The sequence below is a fragment of the Neolamprologus brichardi genome, chromosome 8 (assembly GCF_056152115.1).
Source record: "Neolamprologus brichardi isolate AB-2024 chromosome 8, ASM5615211v1, whole genome shotgun sequence".
Lineage (NCBI taxonomy): Eukaryota > Metazoa > Chordata > Actinopteri > Cichliformes > Cichlidae > Neolamprologus > Neolamprologus brichardi.
Window position 1 is genome coordinate 10,232,275 of NC_142111.1, and position 18,206 is coordinate 10,250,480.

General features: G+C 41.6%; 5 protein-coding genes and 1 pseudogene across 9 annotated transcripts; 4 read left to right on the forward strand and 2 right to left on the reverse strand.

Annotated features, from left to right (window-relative positions):
* Positions 1-271: 271 nt before the first annotated feature.
* On the reverse strand, positions 272-10,364 carry chlsn (cholesin). Of its 5 annotated transcripts, none has more exons than XM_087845086.1 (6): positions 10,277-10,364; positions 9,950-10,086; positions 9,759-9,872; positions 3,223-3,434; positions 997-1,078; positions 272-601 (listed from the first exon to the last, which is right to left on the reverse strand). In XM_087845086.1, the coding sequence occupies exons 2-6, from the start codon at positions 10,070-10,072 to the stop codon at positions 422-424; spliced, it is 711 nt and encodes a 236-aa protein (XP_087701212.1). In that variant the 5' UTR covers positions 10,073-10,086; positions 10,277-10,364; the 3' UTR covers positions 272-421. The 5 variants fall into 5 exon arrangements, with proteins under 5 accessions (XP_087701212.1, XP_006801111.2, XP_087701210.1 ...); XM_006801048.3 differs by having other exon boundaries at positions 9,759-9,869; positions 10,277-10,339; XM_087845084.1 differs by having other exon boundaries at positions 997-1,096; positions 9,759-9,869; positions 10,277-10,339.
* On the forward strand, positions 4,030-5,868 carry LOC118454930 (uncharacterized). The gene is made up of 2 exons (XM_035912177.2): positions 4,030-4,193; positions 4,531-5,868. Exons 1-2 carry the CDS (start codon positions 4,191-4,193, stop codon positions 5,596-5,598), a joined length of 1,071 nt encoding a protein of 356 aa, XP_035768070.2. The 5' UTR covers positions 4,030-4,190; the 3' UTR covers positions 5,599-5,868.
* LOC102798655 (G protein-coupled estrogen receptor 1 pseudogene) lies at positions 8,256-9,350 on the forward strand (annotated as a pseudogene).
* Positions 10,365-10,812: 448 nt separating the features above from the next.
* uqcc4 (ubiquinol-cytochrome c reductase complex assembly factor 4) lies at positions 10,813-12,413 on the forward strand. Its single transcript, XM_006801049.3, has 2 exons — positions 10,813-10,998; positions 11,877-12,413. The coding sequence occupies exons 1-2, from the start codon at positions 10,913-10,915 to the stop codon at positions 12,199-12,201; spliced, it is 411 nt and encodes a 136-aa protein (XP_006801112.1). The 5' UTR covers positions 10,813-10,912; the 3' UTR covers positions 12,202-12,413.
* Positions 12,414-12,736: 323 nt separating this feature from the next.
* Positions 12,737-14,594, reverse strand: h3f3d (H3 histone, family 3D). The gene is made up of 4 exons (XM_006801050.3): positions 14,481-14,594; positions 13,592-13,734; positions 13,288-13,441; positions 12,737-13,198 (listed from the first exon to the last, which is right to left on the reverse strand). The coding sequence occupies exons 2-4, from the start codon at positions 13,717-13,719 to the stop codon at positions 13,070-13,072; spliced, it is 411 nt and encodes a 136-aa protein (XP_006801113.1). The 5' UTR covers positions 13,720-13,734; positions 14,481-14,594; the 3' UTR covers positions 12,737-13,069.
* Positions 14,595-15,538: 944 nt separating this feature from the next.
* c8h8orf33 (chromosome 8 C8orf33 homolog) lies at positions 15,539-17,652 on the forward strand. The gene is made up of 5 exons (XM_006801051.3): positions 15,539-15,730; positions 15,932-16,368; positions 16,446-16,536; positions 16,730-16,876; positions 16,958-17,652. The coding sequence occupies exons 1-5, from the start codon at positions 15,703-15,705 to the stop codon at positions 17,170-17,172; spliced, it is 918 nt and encodes a 305-aa protein (XP_006801114.2). The 5' UTR covers positions 15,539-15,702; the 3' UTR covers positions 17,173-17,652.
* Positions 17,653-18,206: the final 554 nt, after the last annotated feature.

Here is an 18,206-nt window from a genome sequence, read left to right on the forward strand (position 1 = left end):
TTAGCTACTAACATTCCTGAGATGTTACTCAAAAGGTCTTCCAGCTATCTGTTTGACTTTGAGGGATTCACATCTCTCCGAAGTGATCTGCCCATACTGGCAAAGTTGAACAGTAACCTCTGAGTTACTTGCTGGAGTTGAAAAAAGGATTTACAAACAGCTTCTGTACATTTGAATAAAACATTAGTCTGCCTTCATACTGTATGACATGGCTTTCCTGACTGATAACTACCAACCAACATAACACACAAGTAATGTAAAGAAACAGAGGTGATAAAGTAACACTTTTAATTATTAAAACAGGTGAATAATACTGGCAACACAAACAGGGACCGTTACATTTAAAACCTCCTTAGATCAGGCCGATCCTTCAGTCCTGTGAACAAAGTCTTTTTGCGAGTTTCTCTGTAATATTTGTGGCTCAGGATAATAGCTGGATAACTTCTCTGGCTCTGTGTGCCCTCTGCTGGACGACTGTATCTTCTGGTGCTTTTCCAGATTCCTCCACCAGGGATAAGGCCTTCTGCACAGTTGTGTCCTTCCCACTTCCACGAAGCCCCTCCAGGTACTGAAGCAGCACCGAAAACGTGTCGTCTGGAATCTGAGAAGAACCTACTTTAATCTTGTTGATTCTCTGTATACATATTATAGAGACTCTTGGCTACAGGGTGACAAATCATTACGATATTAGTGACACTAATGCGGAGCATCTCCTGTCAGTGTTCTCTTCAGACAGATTCAAAAATGAGGGTGGTGCAAGGATAACATGAATTACATGAAAATGTTTGTAAACATTTCAACTTCTTATAGCTTTACCATTTTTACTTATTCTCTTCTGCTTAAAAATGACAAATAGTTTTGGATTGAGAATAGAGATTAAGTGTTATTTAATAACAGAAAGAGGAAGAAAGAGCGTAGCGGTTGACCAGTCTAAAGCAAAGCTGAGAAAACCCCCTGTCACCCCCATCATTCAGGAGGAATGTTGGGTAATTTTACCTTTTCAGAATCAAAGAGGTGCTGCAGTAACCACGTCTGCCTCGTCTTCTGGAACTTCCACTGTGAACGGTTTTCAGCCCAGCTGCAAAGACAAAAACCGCTGTGGGCTGCAGGGTAACTATTGCAGAAAGTACATACTTCCACCCCCATGATTCACTACAACAACACCTTATCAAATGCTAGAATTATGAATCATTTCTGAGAAAGTCTTCCCGTGTATGTTATGTTAAGAGAATCCAGTGATCGAACTATTTATCTGCTGTGCTGGAAAGATTTGGGTTCGGTTCAAATTTCATCTCATGGATCAAGTACATATATTTGACTGCTGTTGCTTCAGTTTGTACTAATAGCCAGAAATCGAAACCATGTCCACACGAGAGGGTTGCACCCTTAGCCCGTTAGTATTCGATCTAGCTATTGTCATGTCTCTGGTTATAAATTAAATATGTACAATAGTGAACTTTGTCTGTTAAATGAAGAAGTGTTTCAAATAGATTTGTCTGGTTTCCCTTTTAAAGTGGTCAAAGAGCAGTTTACCTATTTTTGTATTACAATTACAAGAAAGTATAAACAACTTCTCAAAGCCAACTTTTTTACGCTTTTGAAGAATGTCAAACAAAGCCTTCAACAGTGGTCACCCCCTGAACACAACTCTAGTCGGTCGAATTAATTCGATTATAAAATGAATATTCCTCCTAAGTTTTTATACTTATTTCAATCTTTACCAGTCTTTATCCCATCTTTACAAACCTCAATTATATAATTTCCTCCAACCTTTGGAAGGGTAAACGACCTCGAGTAGTTAAGGTGCATTTACAGAAACCTAACCTTGAAGGGGGTCTGGCACTCCCCAACTTTTGCTTTTCCTATTGGACTGCCAATATTTGCTCCCTGGCCTACTAGTTAAAATCATGGCCAGCCAAGCGGGCCCTACCACTTGGCTGGCAATGGAGTTAGAATCAACTCAGGGTATTTCTCTTGTCTTCTTTCTCGGTTCTTCTCTCCCTTTATCCATTGACAACTTCAATGGACAATGGACTTCACATATAATCCCTCAGGGTGTGGGCTCAGTTCAGGAGACATTTAAATCTTAAAAATGTCTCACTTCAAAGCCCCATCTTATCAAATCACCTATTCCTTCCTCCCATTTTGGACAATTTGTTTCAGGTCTGGTTTCAAGCAGGTATTATTTACTTTAAAGATCTCTTTATACACAATAGCTGTCAGCAAAATACACTCTTCCCAAAACTCACTTTTTTAGATATTTACAACTCAGGCATTTTTTGCAATCCCACCTCTCAAATTTTCCAGAAGCTTCAGCTGCTAACTTACTGGACGAGCTCCTTAGTTTGCAACTCTCAGGCAAAGGTATAATCTCTCACATCTATAACAAACTGTGCAGTGTAACTTCAGCTCCCTTTGAAGGCCTCAAACACACATGGGAGAAGGATTTAGGTATATCTATGTCAGATGACGTTTGGGATTCAGTCCTCTGGTAAATTCCACATCACTCTGTGCACGCCCCTCCCTATTACAATTCAAAGTAGTTCATAGGGCCCACTTATCTAAATCCAGATGAGTTTTCTGCACCGTGAACAAGGCTGCCGGCCTGAAACTGGCTCTCAACCCCCTACTTGCTCTCTTTGGTACAGTGGGTAAGGATGATAAGTATATCACCGGGGCAAAACATCGGGTGCTGTCCTTTGGTTCCCTCCTGGCTAGACGTGCCATTTTGACGAGGTGGAAGGCTGCTGCCCCGCCCACCCATGTTCAGCGGCTTGCTGATCTCATGTCGTGTCTCAGTCTTGAAAAGATCCACTGCTCCAGCCAGAATAAAAACTTCTCTAACCTTCAATTTAAGGATCTTCCTGCTGACTATCACATTTGCTTATTCCATAGAGGTCAGACGACCTACCATTCTGTATGTTTTACTGTGTTAATGGGAACGTGAAGCTCAGTTGTGTTGCAGCTAACTTCTGTGTGGTTTGCAAGGAAAGGTTTTGTTGGTATCAATCGCCCCTCTTTTTTGTTAACTGTATTCATAATTGTTCAATAAAAATATTTTGAGTAAAAAAGAGGATCCAGTGATCTAGTGGTGAGCTTTTACAACATAATAAAAAAAGAATAATTATACAATATCCTGGGTTTTAATTCATAAATCAGCTGCTACACATCCCATAATGCATTTTGATTGCATCCTGGTAATCCTCTGGACCCTATTCTTACCACGTGAGGTAGTCTAAGGCCTGCTGTTGTGCACTGGGTCCAGATGGTTTTGTTTGCTCCAAAGTCACTCCCTCCGCTTTGAGCCTTTTCTTCTCCTCCTTTTTCCGAATCTTCTTCAGCTTCCTCTCCAGGACCCTCTTCTCCTCGGGACTCAAGTCCTCGAGCCCCTCTGCCTCAGCTGTCCCCTCAGGACAGCTGGGTGGATCAAGAACCTGTCACAACAAAGCAAAGCAAACACACAAATAAGTTGCAGCGAAAAGGAAATCATTTGATCACAAACTGCTCCTTATGCACATGCCAATTTTAACTCCGCTAAATGCAAACTAAATGTGACATTTTACTGTGCTTTTGCAGACAGATGAGTCAAAAGTCAAAAGCAGTTTTCAGGTTTAGATCACTTCCTCTTGCTCTGCAGCTCTGGGCAACGTTTCCTGTGTATACAGTATTACGAGTTCACCATAGCACGCTTTTTTGTGCAGTACCCAGACAGTTTCAGCAGTGCGTTCGCAGAGCACACACCCCTGTACATGCACTTAGATGGTTTATGAATAGCCAACAAAAAAAAGACAATGAAACAATTCAGCTTCACAGAACTGCTGAAGAAGTTTTTAAATAATAATAATTTGAAAAACATTTCCTTGCTATAGGATGTAAACACAGCACAACTTAAAGACTTTTATGCCAGAGGAAGTTGAACAAGGGACACACTATGCTCTCCGATTTAGCCGACCTCTGGTGGTGATGAAAAGAAGAAAAAAAAAGGGAGGGGAAGAAGAGATTTTGGTCACATGGCCAAAAAGTCATTCTGAAAGTATGCTGCCTGGGCATTGCCCACAGAAATAGAAAACCCTTTTGTATGGTGAGCACTTGTGTCCATGCGAACAGCATCGTTTTCGGAGCTTTGACTCAGGCGGTAGCAGCGTCGGGCCGGTGGATACAAAACAGACGAGCGGGTGACGGAAGCAAAAATGGTAAGTGGAAACATGTGTTTCTACTGAACGGGCAGGTCCTCAAAGGGAAGCAAACAAAGACTCAGAGAAAATACTCACAGAAAACAAAACTACAACCTTTTACTTGATACGTCTTCATATTCGGTGTATTTTTAAAGTTCTTTGCATACAGTTAAGATTTTAGCTCAACTTTGAGTTAATTTAGGAAGGATCTGTGTGTTGTAATTTCTGTGTTCCTGTGGAAAGTCTTCATAGTGATTCATGCACGTATATTCAAGTGTTTTCAAATCACTGGACTTCTGTTTTTGAGGAAATCTTCTGATTCTCATCAGTTGCTGTTTTTTGCTTTGATTTTCAGTCTGATTACAGCACCACGCCGACGAGCCCCACATCTCAGTTTTCCATCTCTTCTGCCAGCACACAGGGCAGCGTCAACATCACAGAGAGCAGCGTCAACATCACGAAAAACTTTGATTTAAGCGAGATTGCAGCCAATGACTTAATCAGCAATGCAAACTACCTCTACAGTTTGCTTGCTACCTTCGGTCTCTTAGCAGGCTGCTTCCTGCTTTACAGTTTCATTCAGACTTATCGCGCCCACAAGAGGCTGGCTTGGCTCGGCTGCCTCCTCTGGGTGTTTTGTGGCTTCCAGCTGCTGCTCCTGCTCCTCTCTTTGCACACTGCGGCCCACAGACCTGACTACCTAAACACCACAGCTTTAGGCTGTGCCGCACTCTCCTTTACCATCAACATAGCCTCTCTGTGTGGCCTGCTGGTCTTAGTGCTCATGGCATCCGTCGTCACCTTTGATCCTCCATCCAATCACCTGCTGAGAAAGTCTCGTGTCTGTGCGGCACTAGTGGGCACCACTTCTGTACTCATTTCTCTGGTGCTGGCTGGCATTCGTGGACCCAGAGGAGATTTGCAGAAAGAGGGCAACTGTTTGATGGATCCCACCACAGATGGTGTTTCATACGCAGTTGCTAGGCTGTGTTTGGTCTTCCTGATTCCCTACATCCTCCAACTGGGACTTCTGATAGGTGGCTGCGTCCGCCAGAGGGAGTCGAATGGACGCTTCCTCTCCGGCTCTGAGGAAGGCCCTGTGTTCCTGGCGGTCACCGGTTTTACGCTCATCTGCCAGCTCTTCTACAGCGTGGCGCTGCTTAGAGGGGCTCTGATTAATAGTGAAAGACAGCTGACGTTCCACCAGAAAGCATTTTTGAGTGTGTCTGAGTTTGTGCTGTTCTCAGGGAGCAGCGTGAGCCTGCTGCTCGTCCTGTTCATGCACAGGCCGTGTCGGGAAAGCCTCTATGGAGTGATCAGGCGGCTGCGGGACTGCTGCCGACGTCCAGGGCCACAGCCCAACAGGAACATCATAGCTCCGCACATTGAGATCACAGACACTCTGGAGGACATCGAGTCTTAAGAAATGTGTCTGTTTGCTAGGAGAGAGCTCTTCCCATGCATCATATTTAATGTCTTACCTGTTATGGACCACCTCATTATCTATCCAGTCACTGAAAGCTTGCAGAACTCTCATTAAATGTATTTTTTTTTTTAACATTTCATTTACAAAATGTACAAAAAGAGGAGAAAAAAATGCTTTATATCTTGTTACTGTGCATCATCTTGCCATGTTATGTCAATTCAAAGGATTTATTTCTTTAATCAGGGAATTAAAAAGGAGCTATTAGTACATGAGATTCTGTATGAATTTTTAACCTGTTCCCGGGAAAATGTCTTTTCTTGGAAACTCTGTTTGCATAAGCCTGATTTACACAAAAGTCCATTAAGACAAATGCTTGGAAAAACCTCTGCAGCTCCCTGAATGCCACATAGGAAAAATTAAGTCTAGGAAAACCAAAGTCAGAGTCTATATTTATGCCAACAGCTTGAAAAAAAAAAGTGTTACTGAATCAGATGAACACTTTTCAAGAAATTCATGGGCACCAGTTCTAGGAATAAGTGATCTGCGTGGATAACGTTTTGCATCGGTGGCAACACGGAGCGACACAAACCCAGGAACCAGGAAAGTGAATGCAGGAGCAGAGCTGCATAAGAAGCTGGTCTTAACTTAACTGTCACAGTAGTGATTGCTGAAATCGGGGCTCTTATGAATGCTACTTCCAGTTTTAAAATCATCACATATAAAGTGATAAAAGATTCAGACACTACCCTACAAACCAGAACAAAGCGCACAGTTTGTGTTCCTGCGCAAACCGTCTTTCTGGGGTTTTCAAGTAATGTGAAACCAGGAGAGACTAAGTGAAATTATGCATGTCTGCATGTCCACCTTGTTTAGTGTAAATGTGCTGTCCAGAGACAGATCGACTCCCATATTTACATGTTTTAACATTACACAATCATGACCGTGTTTGTGTGCTTTCATGCCAGTGTTGACAAGACGACCTCATGTCTCAAATTGATATAATCACATAAGCAATAAAATTATACCCACACACTGATACAAATAGGGGATGATCAAATTGCCAAGTGACAGTACTGCCAATAAAAAGTAGTAAAGGTTTAATTTTAAAAACACTTTGGCTCAAAAGCTGCGATATGAAGACGCGCCTGCATTGTGTTTGTGTTTCTTGTTGCGAGTGGTGGGTGGCTGTAAACATTTCTCCGAATTCATACTGAAACCACTTTTTACTGTCAGCGTTAACGGAGAGGGAGGACAATACGCGCAGACCGAGAAACCACAGGTGAGTCCAAGCTCTTTTATATGACGCCTTAATTTGTTTATCACCAGTTTAGCTTTCCTTATAGTTTCCAAGTATCTCCTCAGCATGTTATGGCTTACCTGTTTGATATTAAACGCTTTGAACTAACATACAACAAATCCTACAGCCTGGAGGTGCTTCTGGTTGGGAGTTTAAATTTCTAAACGCTCGTAAGCATCTTCAAGATCTGATAAGTTCGATGAAGGATCTCGGAAAGTATTCTTTTTGACTGTATGACTATATTCAAAGCGGCTGCACTTCAAACAGATACACATCCACTTAAAAGTCGCATCACCAATGAATTTTTATGGGATATCTCTTCAAGGGTACGGTCAACTAGACAGTATGACTGCTCGTTTCAGCTCTGCTAACATGACAAGTTAGCTTTGCTCATCTTACATGAGGCAACATAATGTGTCACTGCAGTACCTCTGCTTCTGTTTCCATTAAAAACTAATCAGTGATTAATAGTTTAATTAATCATTCTTTGTCATTTGTTAAAGGCGAGAAAATTCTGTGATGCTCCCAACGTTTGGGCAATAACTAGAGCTGAAGTAAAACACAGTGAACTATCACATAGTTTTGTAATTTGTCACATTATAATGATGATTCAGGCGGCTGCTATCTAGACAGCATGACCTGCCCGCCACAGCGAGCAGCAATCTGTGTCACCTCTTAGAAGCAAGCCAGTGACAGCCAGTCACATTTCACTCAGTTTTATTTGGTTCAGTTCAATACAGCAATCCTCTCAGTGTAACTTCCTTTTGAGCAAACCCTTGGCAACAGTGGAGAGAAAAAACTGCATTGGAAAAAACTGGGAATTAATGTATTTATTGATGTTGTGTACAGAATTATTACCTCCTGGACGTCTACTTTTCGGCACCCAGTCCCCAACCGGTTGTGGCAGATGGCTGCCCCTCCTTTAGCCTTGAGGCTTCTTCCTGTTAAAAGGAAGTTTTTCCTTCTCCCTGTTCCCAAGGGCTTGCTCACATGGGTCGTCTGATTGTTGGGGTTTGCTCTCTAACATCGTAGAGTCTGTATCTTACAATATAAAGCCCCTTGAGCTGACTGTTCTTTGATTTTATGCAATATAAATGCAACTGTATTGATGTGAATTGAAATTAATTGATGTTTTAAGAAAGTGAAACAGGCTGTTGACTTCAATTTCGCTTCTTCTTTCTGTCTAGGGGAAACAGTGGCATCAGCACCTCGCTCTATCCAAAAGCTACCGCGCACACAAAGAGGGAACTGATGGTACCGCAGGCTCCTCAGCAACTACTTAGTCTTCAAAAATCTAGGAACTATGGCAACCTAGTGTTTGGATGCTGCTAACAGCAGCTAAAGACAAAAGGGGAACATGAACATGACCATGCATGTGGACTGCAAAGTCATTGCTGACAATAACTTCAGTGCACATCCAAATGACACACAGGCAGTCGTCTCCGATTGTCCGGAGGCAGCTTCGGATAATTATTATTTTATCAGCCTCATCCTCTCCAGCCTCTACACCATATTCCTGTTTCCTGTCGGTCTTGTTGGGAATATCCTTATTATAGTGGTCAACCTTAACCACAGGGGCCGCATGACATCTCCAGATCGCTACTTTGTGAATTTGGCCATGGCTGACCTCTTTCTGGTAGCTGACTCTCTGATTGAGGTGTTCAATCTTAAGAAGGGCTACTACGACAAGGCCGGCCTCTGCACTTTCATGAACCTCTTCCAACAGGCCAACATGTACAGCAGCGTCTTCTTTCTGACCTGGATGAGCCTCGACCGCTTCATCGCGCTGACCAACTCCATGGGTCGCAGCATACCACACGCACGGCTCAGCTGCTGCCTCATCTGGACGTCTTCATCCCTGCTCACCTTGCTGCCTTTCGCTGTAGCTCAAGTGCAACACGCCGGAGAGCTCCATTTCTGCTTCGCCAACGTGACTCAGATTCAGTGGCTGGAGGTGATGCTGGGATTCTTGCTGCCCTTCTGCATCCTGGGGGTGTGCTACTGGAGAATAGCACGGGTGCTCAAGTGCAGCCACTGGGAACTAAGCAGCCCCGTGCAGAGGCCTCGCAGGCAGAAAGCCCTGCGACTCATCTCAGCTGCTGTGGTCGTCTTCTTCCTCTGCTGGCTGCCAGAGAACATGTTTATAAGTGTGCACCTCGTGAGGGGCGACACGAACGGGGGCACACTGTGGCAGGATTACCCCTTGACGGGTCACGCTGTCAGGCTGGCGGCTTTCTCCAACAGCTGCCTGAATCCTCTCATCTACGGCTTCCTCGGGGAGGCCTTTAGGGAAAAGCTGAGGCTTTTTTTCCAGGATAAAAGCCGATGGTCCAAGCTGAACAGGACCCCCTCGAGAAAACCCATCAACGAACCAGCAGCAAAGGACGACAGTATGAGCAACTCATCACATCCAAACTGTGACATCCCCCTGCCAACTGAGTACCCTCCTTGAATAAACTGTATATACATGTTTTCACCAAAACACATGAAAAACATCTGTGCTGTGGGGTAAAAGCGCCATTCAGTGCTAACTATCAAAGCAAGGATCCTAATTTCTGTACAGATCTGACTGTTTTTAATGTAAAATTGAGACACATCAGTGTTATTTAAATGAATCATGCAAGCATAAAAGTCTCTCTGAACTGAATGACAGCATGTCTCTGTGCCAAAAATTTTAATTTATTAACTGTCAGTTCATTAGCTGTGTTATTACATGTTTGCCACGCTGCTCTATGCTTTACCATGATTATGTCACAAAAAAAAGATTTTTTTTAACGGTAAAACGCTGTAAACTAGCTGACTACCTACAAAGAGCCAAATAAAGTCTTTAAGTCACATTTTCAGCAGTGAACATTCTCACCTCTGCTTGCTCTACGGTTTGGTTCACTTGTTCCTTTTTGCTCTTCTTGTTCTTTTTCCGTTTTTTATCATCTGTTGTGTTTGTTAGCTGAGACATGTGAGCAGGAGCCTCCTGCTTTAAAAACAAAGTGTTAATGATACTGTGACTGATTTCAGGTAGTGCTGTAAAATACCATTCTCTGTGCTACTCACATCTGCATCCATCTTTTTCCTCTTCGTATTTACTTCAGTGTCCATTATTTCTGTACTGTCATCAGATGGACCCAGATCCTTCCTCTTATGAGGTTTTGATTTCAACGATTTGTCCTTAGCCATGAGATAAATTACTCCTGCAAACCAACACAAGCGTGTATATTACTGAAGACCAGCACACACGTTTACTGAATGAAGTACACGAACAGACAAGGTTTAAGGTCAAAAGAAACACATTATCCACTTTATGACATAACAACAAGCAGCAGATATATGGGCTAAACACTACTTTGACCACGTTGTTTTTACTAAAAACCTTAAACCAACCTGAGCTGCGTTGCGTGCCAAACTCTGGAAAGCACACAGGCGCGTGGAAAGTCAACCAGGAAGCGGTGCCGCTCAAGTGAAGCCTGATTGGACGATTGGCTACCCGTGTTTTGTGATTGGTCGGTGGGTGTAACACGTTTAAAATCTCGAAGAACAAACTACTGAAAGAAAACTCAAAATATTAATTGAAGTGGGAACCTGGAGACTATTTAAAATCAATAAATAATAAATAAATACATAAACAAAAACCATAATAAAACAAACAAAAATAATTCACTAATAAAAAAGAAAGAATATTATAAATAAGACAATACGCTGTAGCTCAAAAGTACTTAAAATGCTCAAAAATAAAATAAAATGCAGACTGGTGGTACGGTGTAAAATTGAAGTAATTATACTTGCAAGCCTAAATGTGCCATTATCTTTAGGTATAGTCATACTACTAATAATAATAATAACAGAATAATAAATTATTCTATGGGTTAGAGACAGCCGGTCATAACCAGCGTCTCTCGCTGTTTCTGGTCGGAGAGAATTGAAGGTTGCACAATGGTGTGTTACATGACCTGACTGAAAAGGTTTTGCTGGGCAAAACTTCAGTTTCGTAGTGTTGAGTAAGATGACCGGTTGTCCATTATGTCTACAGCAGCAGTCTTTGCCCGTCTGACACGAGTGGCTTTGAGTCGAGGAACATTTATTCATAGCGGTGCAACGACCGTGAGGTGAGTGTCAGTATGTGTTTCCCCGGCTCATGGAAAGCATGTATTCAATGTGTAATGGTGGTTCAATGACAGTGTAGTATCTTTAATTGTTGGTCAGCTTTTCTTAATTTTTCCTGGAAGACACACCTTGGTCCTTTGACGTTAATCTAGTTACTAGGCTTTGGATAAGTAGCAGGAGTTTTCCTTTCATGAGGACGTATGACTAACTAAAGTACAGTCACCGTCCGTGCGTTGCAGTTGTGTCAGAGGTTAGATTTATCATTTTCAATAGAGCAGCTTCAGGAATTGTCTCTAGGTGGCATCATCACTGTGTTTTGAGCAACAATTTACAGATGGACACACTCCTCAAGTTTTTTAAAGGCTAATTCAAAGGTAAAATGTTTTATACATAAACTAATTTTTTGCATTGGAATAATTCAGAAATGTTATTTTCTACTGCTTTATTTATTGATTGATTATGTAAGGAGCTATCTTCCTCTGAAACTTATGATCATCTGTATGGTTGATCTTGAACATCAGTTTCTATAAAACATCTATTGCATATTATGTGCGTCTATGGATATTTGACCTCTGGAAATGTATCATAAATCCAGTGTATAAATGAAGATGATGATCGGATTAATATTTTTAGTGCCCATTAAGGACTATAATCTCCAGATGTTTCAGCTTCTTAAAAACAAAACAGCAGTGTTTTCAGTTTCATAAATATATTTCACTTCTAATCTTAAGCAAAAGTCCACAAGTATTAATATCCAAGTAAATATTGTAGTATACTATCTAAGGTGAAGTAGCGTTTAAGTGCACCAAGTGTACTTTCAATCCACTAAGTCTTTCAACCTAAAGTAATTTCTTATCTTCTCCGTTTTTCTTGCTGGAAGACTCCACAGTGTGCGGTCTCTAGCTCTGAGCTCTCAGCTGTCGTGCAAGTCCAAACAATCTGCTGATGATGAGGAGGTGAAGAGCGAGCCCATTAAGTTCTCAACCAGCAAAGCCAGCCACAGGACCTGGAGAGTTGACCGCTCAATGGGGAGCCAGTACGAGCGTCCTATGTGGAAAGTTGTGCCCATCAGCCTGCTTGCCACCGCCTTCCTGTTGTGGTGTGCTTTCAGGGATGAGACGGACATTGACGCAGCTCTGGAGAAGCAGCTGCATGAGCATGTACCCAGTGTGCTTTCAAATGAAGAGGATACAGTTAAAAAATAAAGGCGCTTATTGGAATATGCGGGCATGCGTTTTATCAGGTTGTATTTATTGTGAATTGTACTATGTGGACCTGGAACACAAAGTCAATGCTTTGTGTGGAAATAAGGCCGTCCATTGATACATGAATGTCACAAATATTCCAATAACTACAGGTTATTAGTTCAAACCTAGACTAAGAGGCCTCAGTTCAACTCATTCATCCTGGAGTCTAGGTTAACAGGGTCTGGTTTACTCTACAGCTGTTTACTTGTGATGCAGGTTTTTTACGTGATGCTGTACGTCTTGAGTTTAAGAGCTTACATTAATTGGGAAATACTCCTTTTAGCCAGTCATGGCTTACAATGTCAATAAACTTGAACAAAAGGCATTTGCCAAGTCTTTTCTGAATCACTGCTTCAGAGTGCACATGATCACTTGATGAACATCCAATTTGTTAGATCAAAGTCATAGTGCAAAGAAGCCCTGGCATTGAGCCAATGGGTCTCCCGAATTTGTACTTGTACCCGAGGTTGTCTGCAGTAAACTCGAGTCAGGGTGAGGTAGCGGAAAGTTTATTTACAGCACAATGAGAAATCCTATGACATGCACACACAGGATTAAAAAGATACAGACCCTAAAATACATTTGCAGACCTGAGGAAGGAAGTGAGATATTCTGCTTTAGGATTTACAAATATCAAGCACTACTCTACAGCAAACAGGACAGCTGAAGGAAGAGTGTGTGAAATGGAAATACAAAAACATGCCTCAAACTACAAATCACTTAAGGTGGCACACATGCTGGTAAATAGTTCAAGATTTACAAAACAAACCCCAGTCAGTCCCCCACCCACCCCCAACCCAATAAAAAGATAAAAATCCAAAAGCATTTATGCTCTCTCCCCTCTAATTCGCCTGGCCAGCTGAATGTCCTTGGGCATGATGGTGACCCTCTTTGCGTGTATGGCGCACAGGTTGGTGTCCTCAAACAGGCCGACCAAGTAGGCCTCGCTGGCTTCCTATAAGAAAGAGAGCAGAAAACATTAAATACTAGAACAAATTAGCAAGAACATGTTGTTCATATTTTAAAACAGACGCATTTTCTGACCTGGAGAGCACCAATGGCTGCACTCTGGAAACGAAGATCCGTCTTGAAGTCTTGAGCGATTTCCCTGACCAGACGCTGGAAAGGCAGCTTCCTGATGAGCAGCTCAGTGGACTTCTGGTACCGACGGATCTCACGCAGAGCAACAGTACCGGGCCTATGAAACAAGCCATATTCTGAATTAATGCCCAGAAACAAAAACATTGTAGCAACTACACAGTTTTAGAAAACAAAAGTAAAGTTAGTTTCCACAGCCAGTGTAACCACTTATGCCTATAACAGCAATACAGAGGTATGATTGTTGTACCTGTATCTGTGGGGTTTCTTCACTCCACCAGTAGATGGCGCGCTTTTCCTGGCTGCTTTGGTGGCCAGCTGCTTCCTAGGAGCCTTTCCTCCTGTGGATTTACGAGCGGTCTGCTTTGTACGAGCCATTTCTCACCTGCAAGTCTGAAAAACAAATAAACGTGAATATTTAAACAAAGTGAATTAAAAAAAACTTCATAAAAACTCGTTATTTACGTTAACGAATCGCCGAACGAGAGCCTATTCCCTTTATGCGGCTCTACCTATGACACATGACTCACGTAGTTTAAAAAAAAAAAAAAAAAAGGTGGCGAAACAACCGTCCTACCTTTTACTTCTGTTTACAGTGAAAAGAAAACACTACCATAAAGGGTGCCAACTCCTCATTCATCGGTGGTGATACCATTATCAATGACGACAAGTTACAGTTACCACTTTTGTGGTTTTATTCAAATATCGTACACAAACCTCTAAGCACCGCCACCATTAAGCTACAGGAGACACACACGTTTCTTTGCTTGCCTGTCGAGCATTTTTAAAGCTAGCATGGACGGTTGCAAAATGGCGCCAGCTAGTTACCGCGAACATTTACAATAAAATTAACCAATTAATGTCACCAAAAACAACTTGGCACTCAGACGTATAAGTGAACATTAACATTAGTTTATAATTATGTAGTCATACCTTAAGAGCAGTCAAATCGGCTAAATTTAAGCCATCAGCTAGCTGTTAGCTACAAAGCGCGCCGTTTTGTTGTCAGTTTTTCGATTAACGATAGTCCCACCGCTTTTCAAAGCTTCTCATCAACATCAAAATTCAAATAGATAATATATGCAATTCACATACTGATGATTTTAAATAAAACCAATAAACAAACATAACAGCCATACCTCGGATTACTTTCGTTGTTCAGGGAAATTCAATGCTTCCTCCTTGTTAGTCACTTCTCTATGTTGCTCCGAGGGCTGAGGAGGTGGTATTTATAGATTAAGCGGAGCAGCGCTCAAAGCCCGCCCCTGAACGTATCCAATTGGTCCAAACGGAAATCCCTAATGGAATATGGTTAGTTCAGGAAAAAGGAGGCTCTCTGCCTCTGCGTGTGAAGTTAGAGCGGATCGTCAGATGTACCTTATTTTAAAAAGAAGCATGTCGTTAGGTTGATTTTAATTATTCACCCACAGCTTTTATCCCTTACTCCACACAGTTATACATATAATTTTGTCTGTGTAATCATAGAACCTGGGAATTCCTTTCTGGAAATATGGTGGTCACTGACCGCCCCCGTCTTTTAACTAATTAAGACAAGCGGGAACAATGCTGCCATACTTTTGTTATAGCCTGTACTATGTGAAAAGGCAAATGAAGTACACAGAAGACATGCTGAAAAAGCATATGTGCACCTCACAAATCGACATACACGCTCCATATATAAACCTCTTCATATATAAATGGGAAGCTTTAGTGTGATACATAATTCTGGAGCTGACAGAAACTCGTCCAACAGACCTAGGACACATTTCCTCCAACTCTTTGTGCCTGCTGTGAAAAAAAAACAAAACGGAGAGAAGCGGGAGCGGACAAGTTATCCTCATCACCATCATAAACGAAAAAGGCTCGGTTATTTGTATTTGAATAATAATAATAATGCACTCGAATAAAGCCCTATCAGCACAGTGATATGATTGTACACTATTTATTTACTTATTTAATTATATATATATAAATAACCCTTTTTGTTATCTCAGGTAAAAGTTGTTTTAAAAGCGTACATAAATAGACAGTGGTCTTATTTTAAGGATTTTTCAATAAAAATGTTAAATAAAATAAAATAAAATAAAATAAATAGACAAATAAGCGCGAGAGCACAGAACATCCAGGTGCGGAACGACGCGGGCGTTGAGGAAGTGTAAGTACACGGACCTCTTCTCGAGTAACACCGGTGGTAAGTGTCTGGTTTGGGGACTGGACATGTTTTTAAAGAGACCGAATTGCTAAAGAAATTAAAAAAATGTTTACAAACGTATGCGGAGTTCACTGAATATGTTTGCATCGAGTTTTAAAAAAAGGGAAAATCGCGTTTCGACCTAAAAACTACAGCTCTGAAGACTCAGCATGGCCGACCAGAGGCTGTTGTACATCGGTATATTATAACGAAATAACACACATGCATGTGTTCGACCTGTTATTACTGGACTGAACGTGGGTTTTAAAGTGAACTTTTAAAAGCAACTGAAACGCACATGAGGGTTTTATGTCGGTGTTATCATTTCTCACAGTTAAAGTGTTGCTCTCAAAAGTGAGATAAACTAATGTTTGTGTGTCCTTTGTTTTCATTCAACAGATATCAAAGCTGAATCGAACAGCTCCACACCTGCTGCAGCCGAGAAGCCCCTCTGTTCTCGCAGCAATAACGTCTTCAGGTTTAACTTCTTCCCTGACAGTTCTCCAGCAGCTTCAGAGAAAGCACCTGCATCGGACAGGACTGAGCCAACAAGCCAGATTTCCTTCACTGAACAGGGCTCTGCTTTTGCCTTCAACTTTCAAATCCCTCCTGCAGAAGACATGGACACAACAGACACTCCAAATACTTCTCAAGGTGACCGACAGTGCGTCCCAGAGGAGAAGCCTCCCCTTTCGCAGGAGGTTGAGTCTCCACCTGAACAATCTGAGCAATCAAAAACAAAGAAGAAGAAAAAGAAGTCAGGGAAGAAAAACCCCTTGAGTATTGAGCCACTGCAGAAGCCAGCTGAGGAAAGTGAAGTTGCTGCAGAGGAGCTGGTCAGTGTGCAGTGCTTTAAAGTAATTACAGTGGGTTTGAGGTGAGCAGTTTGATTTTATGTCTGAATGTGTTTTAGAGTCAAGAAGAGCAGCTGAAACGGGAGCTGGACTGGTGCATCGAGCAGCTGGAGCTGGGCCTGAAGTGCCAGAAGGGCACACCGAAGCAGAGTTAGTGAGATTTGTACCTCAGTAGTACTATGATGTGGTTGGAAAGGACATACAGTGAATCCAAGTGTGAACGTAGCCTAGATTAAACTAATATTCAGGATTTTTTAATGTTTAATCTATGATCTAAACAAGGTCATACAAAAAAGTAAACTTCTAAGCATGGTGTCACCTATTGAATATGTTCTCCCTTCAGAGGACGAGGCCTCGCGTGCCCTGAAGACTCTGCGCAGCTCCAAAGCTCCTCTGCCCAAGAAGAGGCAGGTGATGAGAGCTGTAACTGGAGATTACAGAAAGAAGATGGAAGAGGAGAAGACCAAGCAATTCAAACTCATTCAGAGCGGTGAGTGAATTTTGTACCAGCGGATTCATTAAAAGGGTTAAAAACTGCCACCGGCTAACGGGTTTCTCCGTGCCCCGACAGAAATCGCATCAGCCCAGGTCAAACTTGTGGCAGAGTCCCCAAAGAAGTCTGTTTTCCACCGGAGAGCTGAAGACAAAACTCAGACATCACTCGCTGAGGAGAAGCTGCAGCGCACTGAAGCTCACCGTGCAGAGCTGACGCCGCAGACTCAAGAGGCGACGCCGGTTTTTGTTCTTATCCCATCGAAGGAGGAGTTTCACTTCAATTTTCTCTGATTTGTCTGTCCTGATGCCAAATCCTTCACAGTGCAGCATGCTGGAGATAAAGTGCTACGTAGGCTGGCAGAACGGCACCGTCAGAGATCTGTGGACAACCTTCTGGTGAACGCTGAAGATATGAGGAGAGAAGACGTCAAAATCTCTGTGTTTACAGACAAAACTTTTAACTAATACATTTTTACAAAGCGTGATGCATTCACTGAATTAATGTGATTGCTCAAATCTCAAGAGAAACGTATTCAAGTCCATTCAAACTGACAGCATGGCGACTCGAACCATGTAACCATAAATACTGGATTCCTGTCGATTACACCTGAGGTGCCAAAATATCTTGTATATTTAGAAAAACAGACAAATATGTTTTTGTTGGACTTCTAAGATAATAATCATGTTAATTCAGAAAAAATGGTTCAAAGCATTTGAGTTTTTTTGTATTATATTGCTATATTGCTAAATAAAATAAAAAAAACTTTAGTATTTTTGCTTGTAGTGGCTTCATTAAATGCAATGATAAAATGAAATAAACATTTCTAAGTAAAATTGTACAGTTTACAGTTAATAATCCAAATCGATAAATTGATTTTTTTTCTTCACTAAGGCTAACATATATTCCACAAAGGCTTTATACATTCATGTGAAAAACAAAATGCACCTCATGATTCAGTAACTTGTAGAACCACTTTTAGGAGCAACAACTTGAGCACTAATTGTTTCCTGGGATTAATGTCCTCTCCTTGGGAAGATTATAGCATTATTGCTACAGCAAACTGACAACCTTCCTTTTCATGTGACTGTATGTACCGCTTTTTTATTAAAATGGAAACTAGTTGAGTTAGCTCTGATTTAATCATATTTTGAAAGTTTAGTCACTAATCTCACTTTATGTTCAATCTTCACTTTATACAAATATTAAAATGTCATTGTCAATGACTGAGTTAAGGTTGATTCTTAAATCGTCCCTTTTTGTGACGTTTTTACAAAGCTACACTCACAAACACAGTTGAACTGTCTCTAAAATACAATACAATTAA

Coding starts and splice junctions, on each gene's coding strand:
- h3f3d (XM_006801050.3), bottom strand. CDS start 13,719: ATGGCTCGTACAAAGCAGACCGCTCGTAAATCCACAGGAGGAAAGGCT. Junction 13,442..13,591: donor AAGAAACCCCACAGATACAG/GTACAACAATCA, acceptor CTTGTTTCATAG/GCCCGGTACTGTTGCTCTGC. Junction 13,199..13,287: donor CAGCCATTGGTGCTCTCCAG/GTCAGAAAATGC, acceptor TCTTTCTTATAG/GAAGCCAGCGAGGCCTACTT.
- chlsn (XM_087845083.1), bottom strand. CDS start 10,072: ATGGCTAAGGACAAATCGTTGAAATCAAAACCTCATAAGAGGAAGGAT. Junction 9,873..9,949: donor GGAAAAAGATGGATGCAGAT/GTGAGTAGCACA, acceptor TTGTTTTTAAAG/CAGGAGGCTCCTGCTCACAT. Junction 3,435..9,758: donor AAACCGTAGAGCAAGCAGAG/GTGAGAATGTTC, acceptor TTGTTGTGACAG/GTTCTTGATCCACCCAGCTG.
- c8h8orf33 (XM_006801051.3), top strand. CDS start 15,703: ATGGCCGACCAGAGGCTGTTGTACATCG. Junction 15,731..15,931: donor CCAGAGGCTGTTGTACATCG/GTATATTATAAC, acceptor TTCATTCAACAG/ATATCAAAGCTGAATCGAAC. Junction 16,369..16,445: donor AAGTTGCTGCAGAGGAGCTG/GTCAGTGTGCAG, acceptor AATGTGTTTTAG/AGTCAAGAAGAGCAGCTGAA.
- uqcc4 (XM_006801049.3), top strand. CDS start 10,913: ATGTCTACAGCAGCAGTCTTTGCCCGTCTGACACGAGTGGCTTTGAGT. Junction 10,999..11,876: donor AGCGGTGCAACGACCGTGAG/GTGAGTGTCAGT, acceptor TCTTGCTGGAAG/ACTCCACAGTGTGCGGTCTC.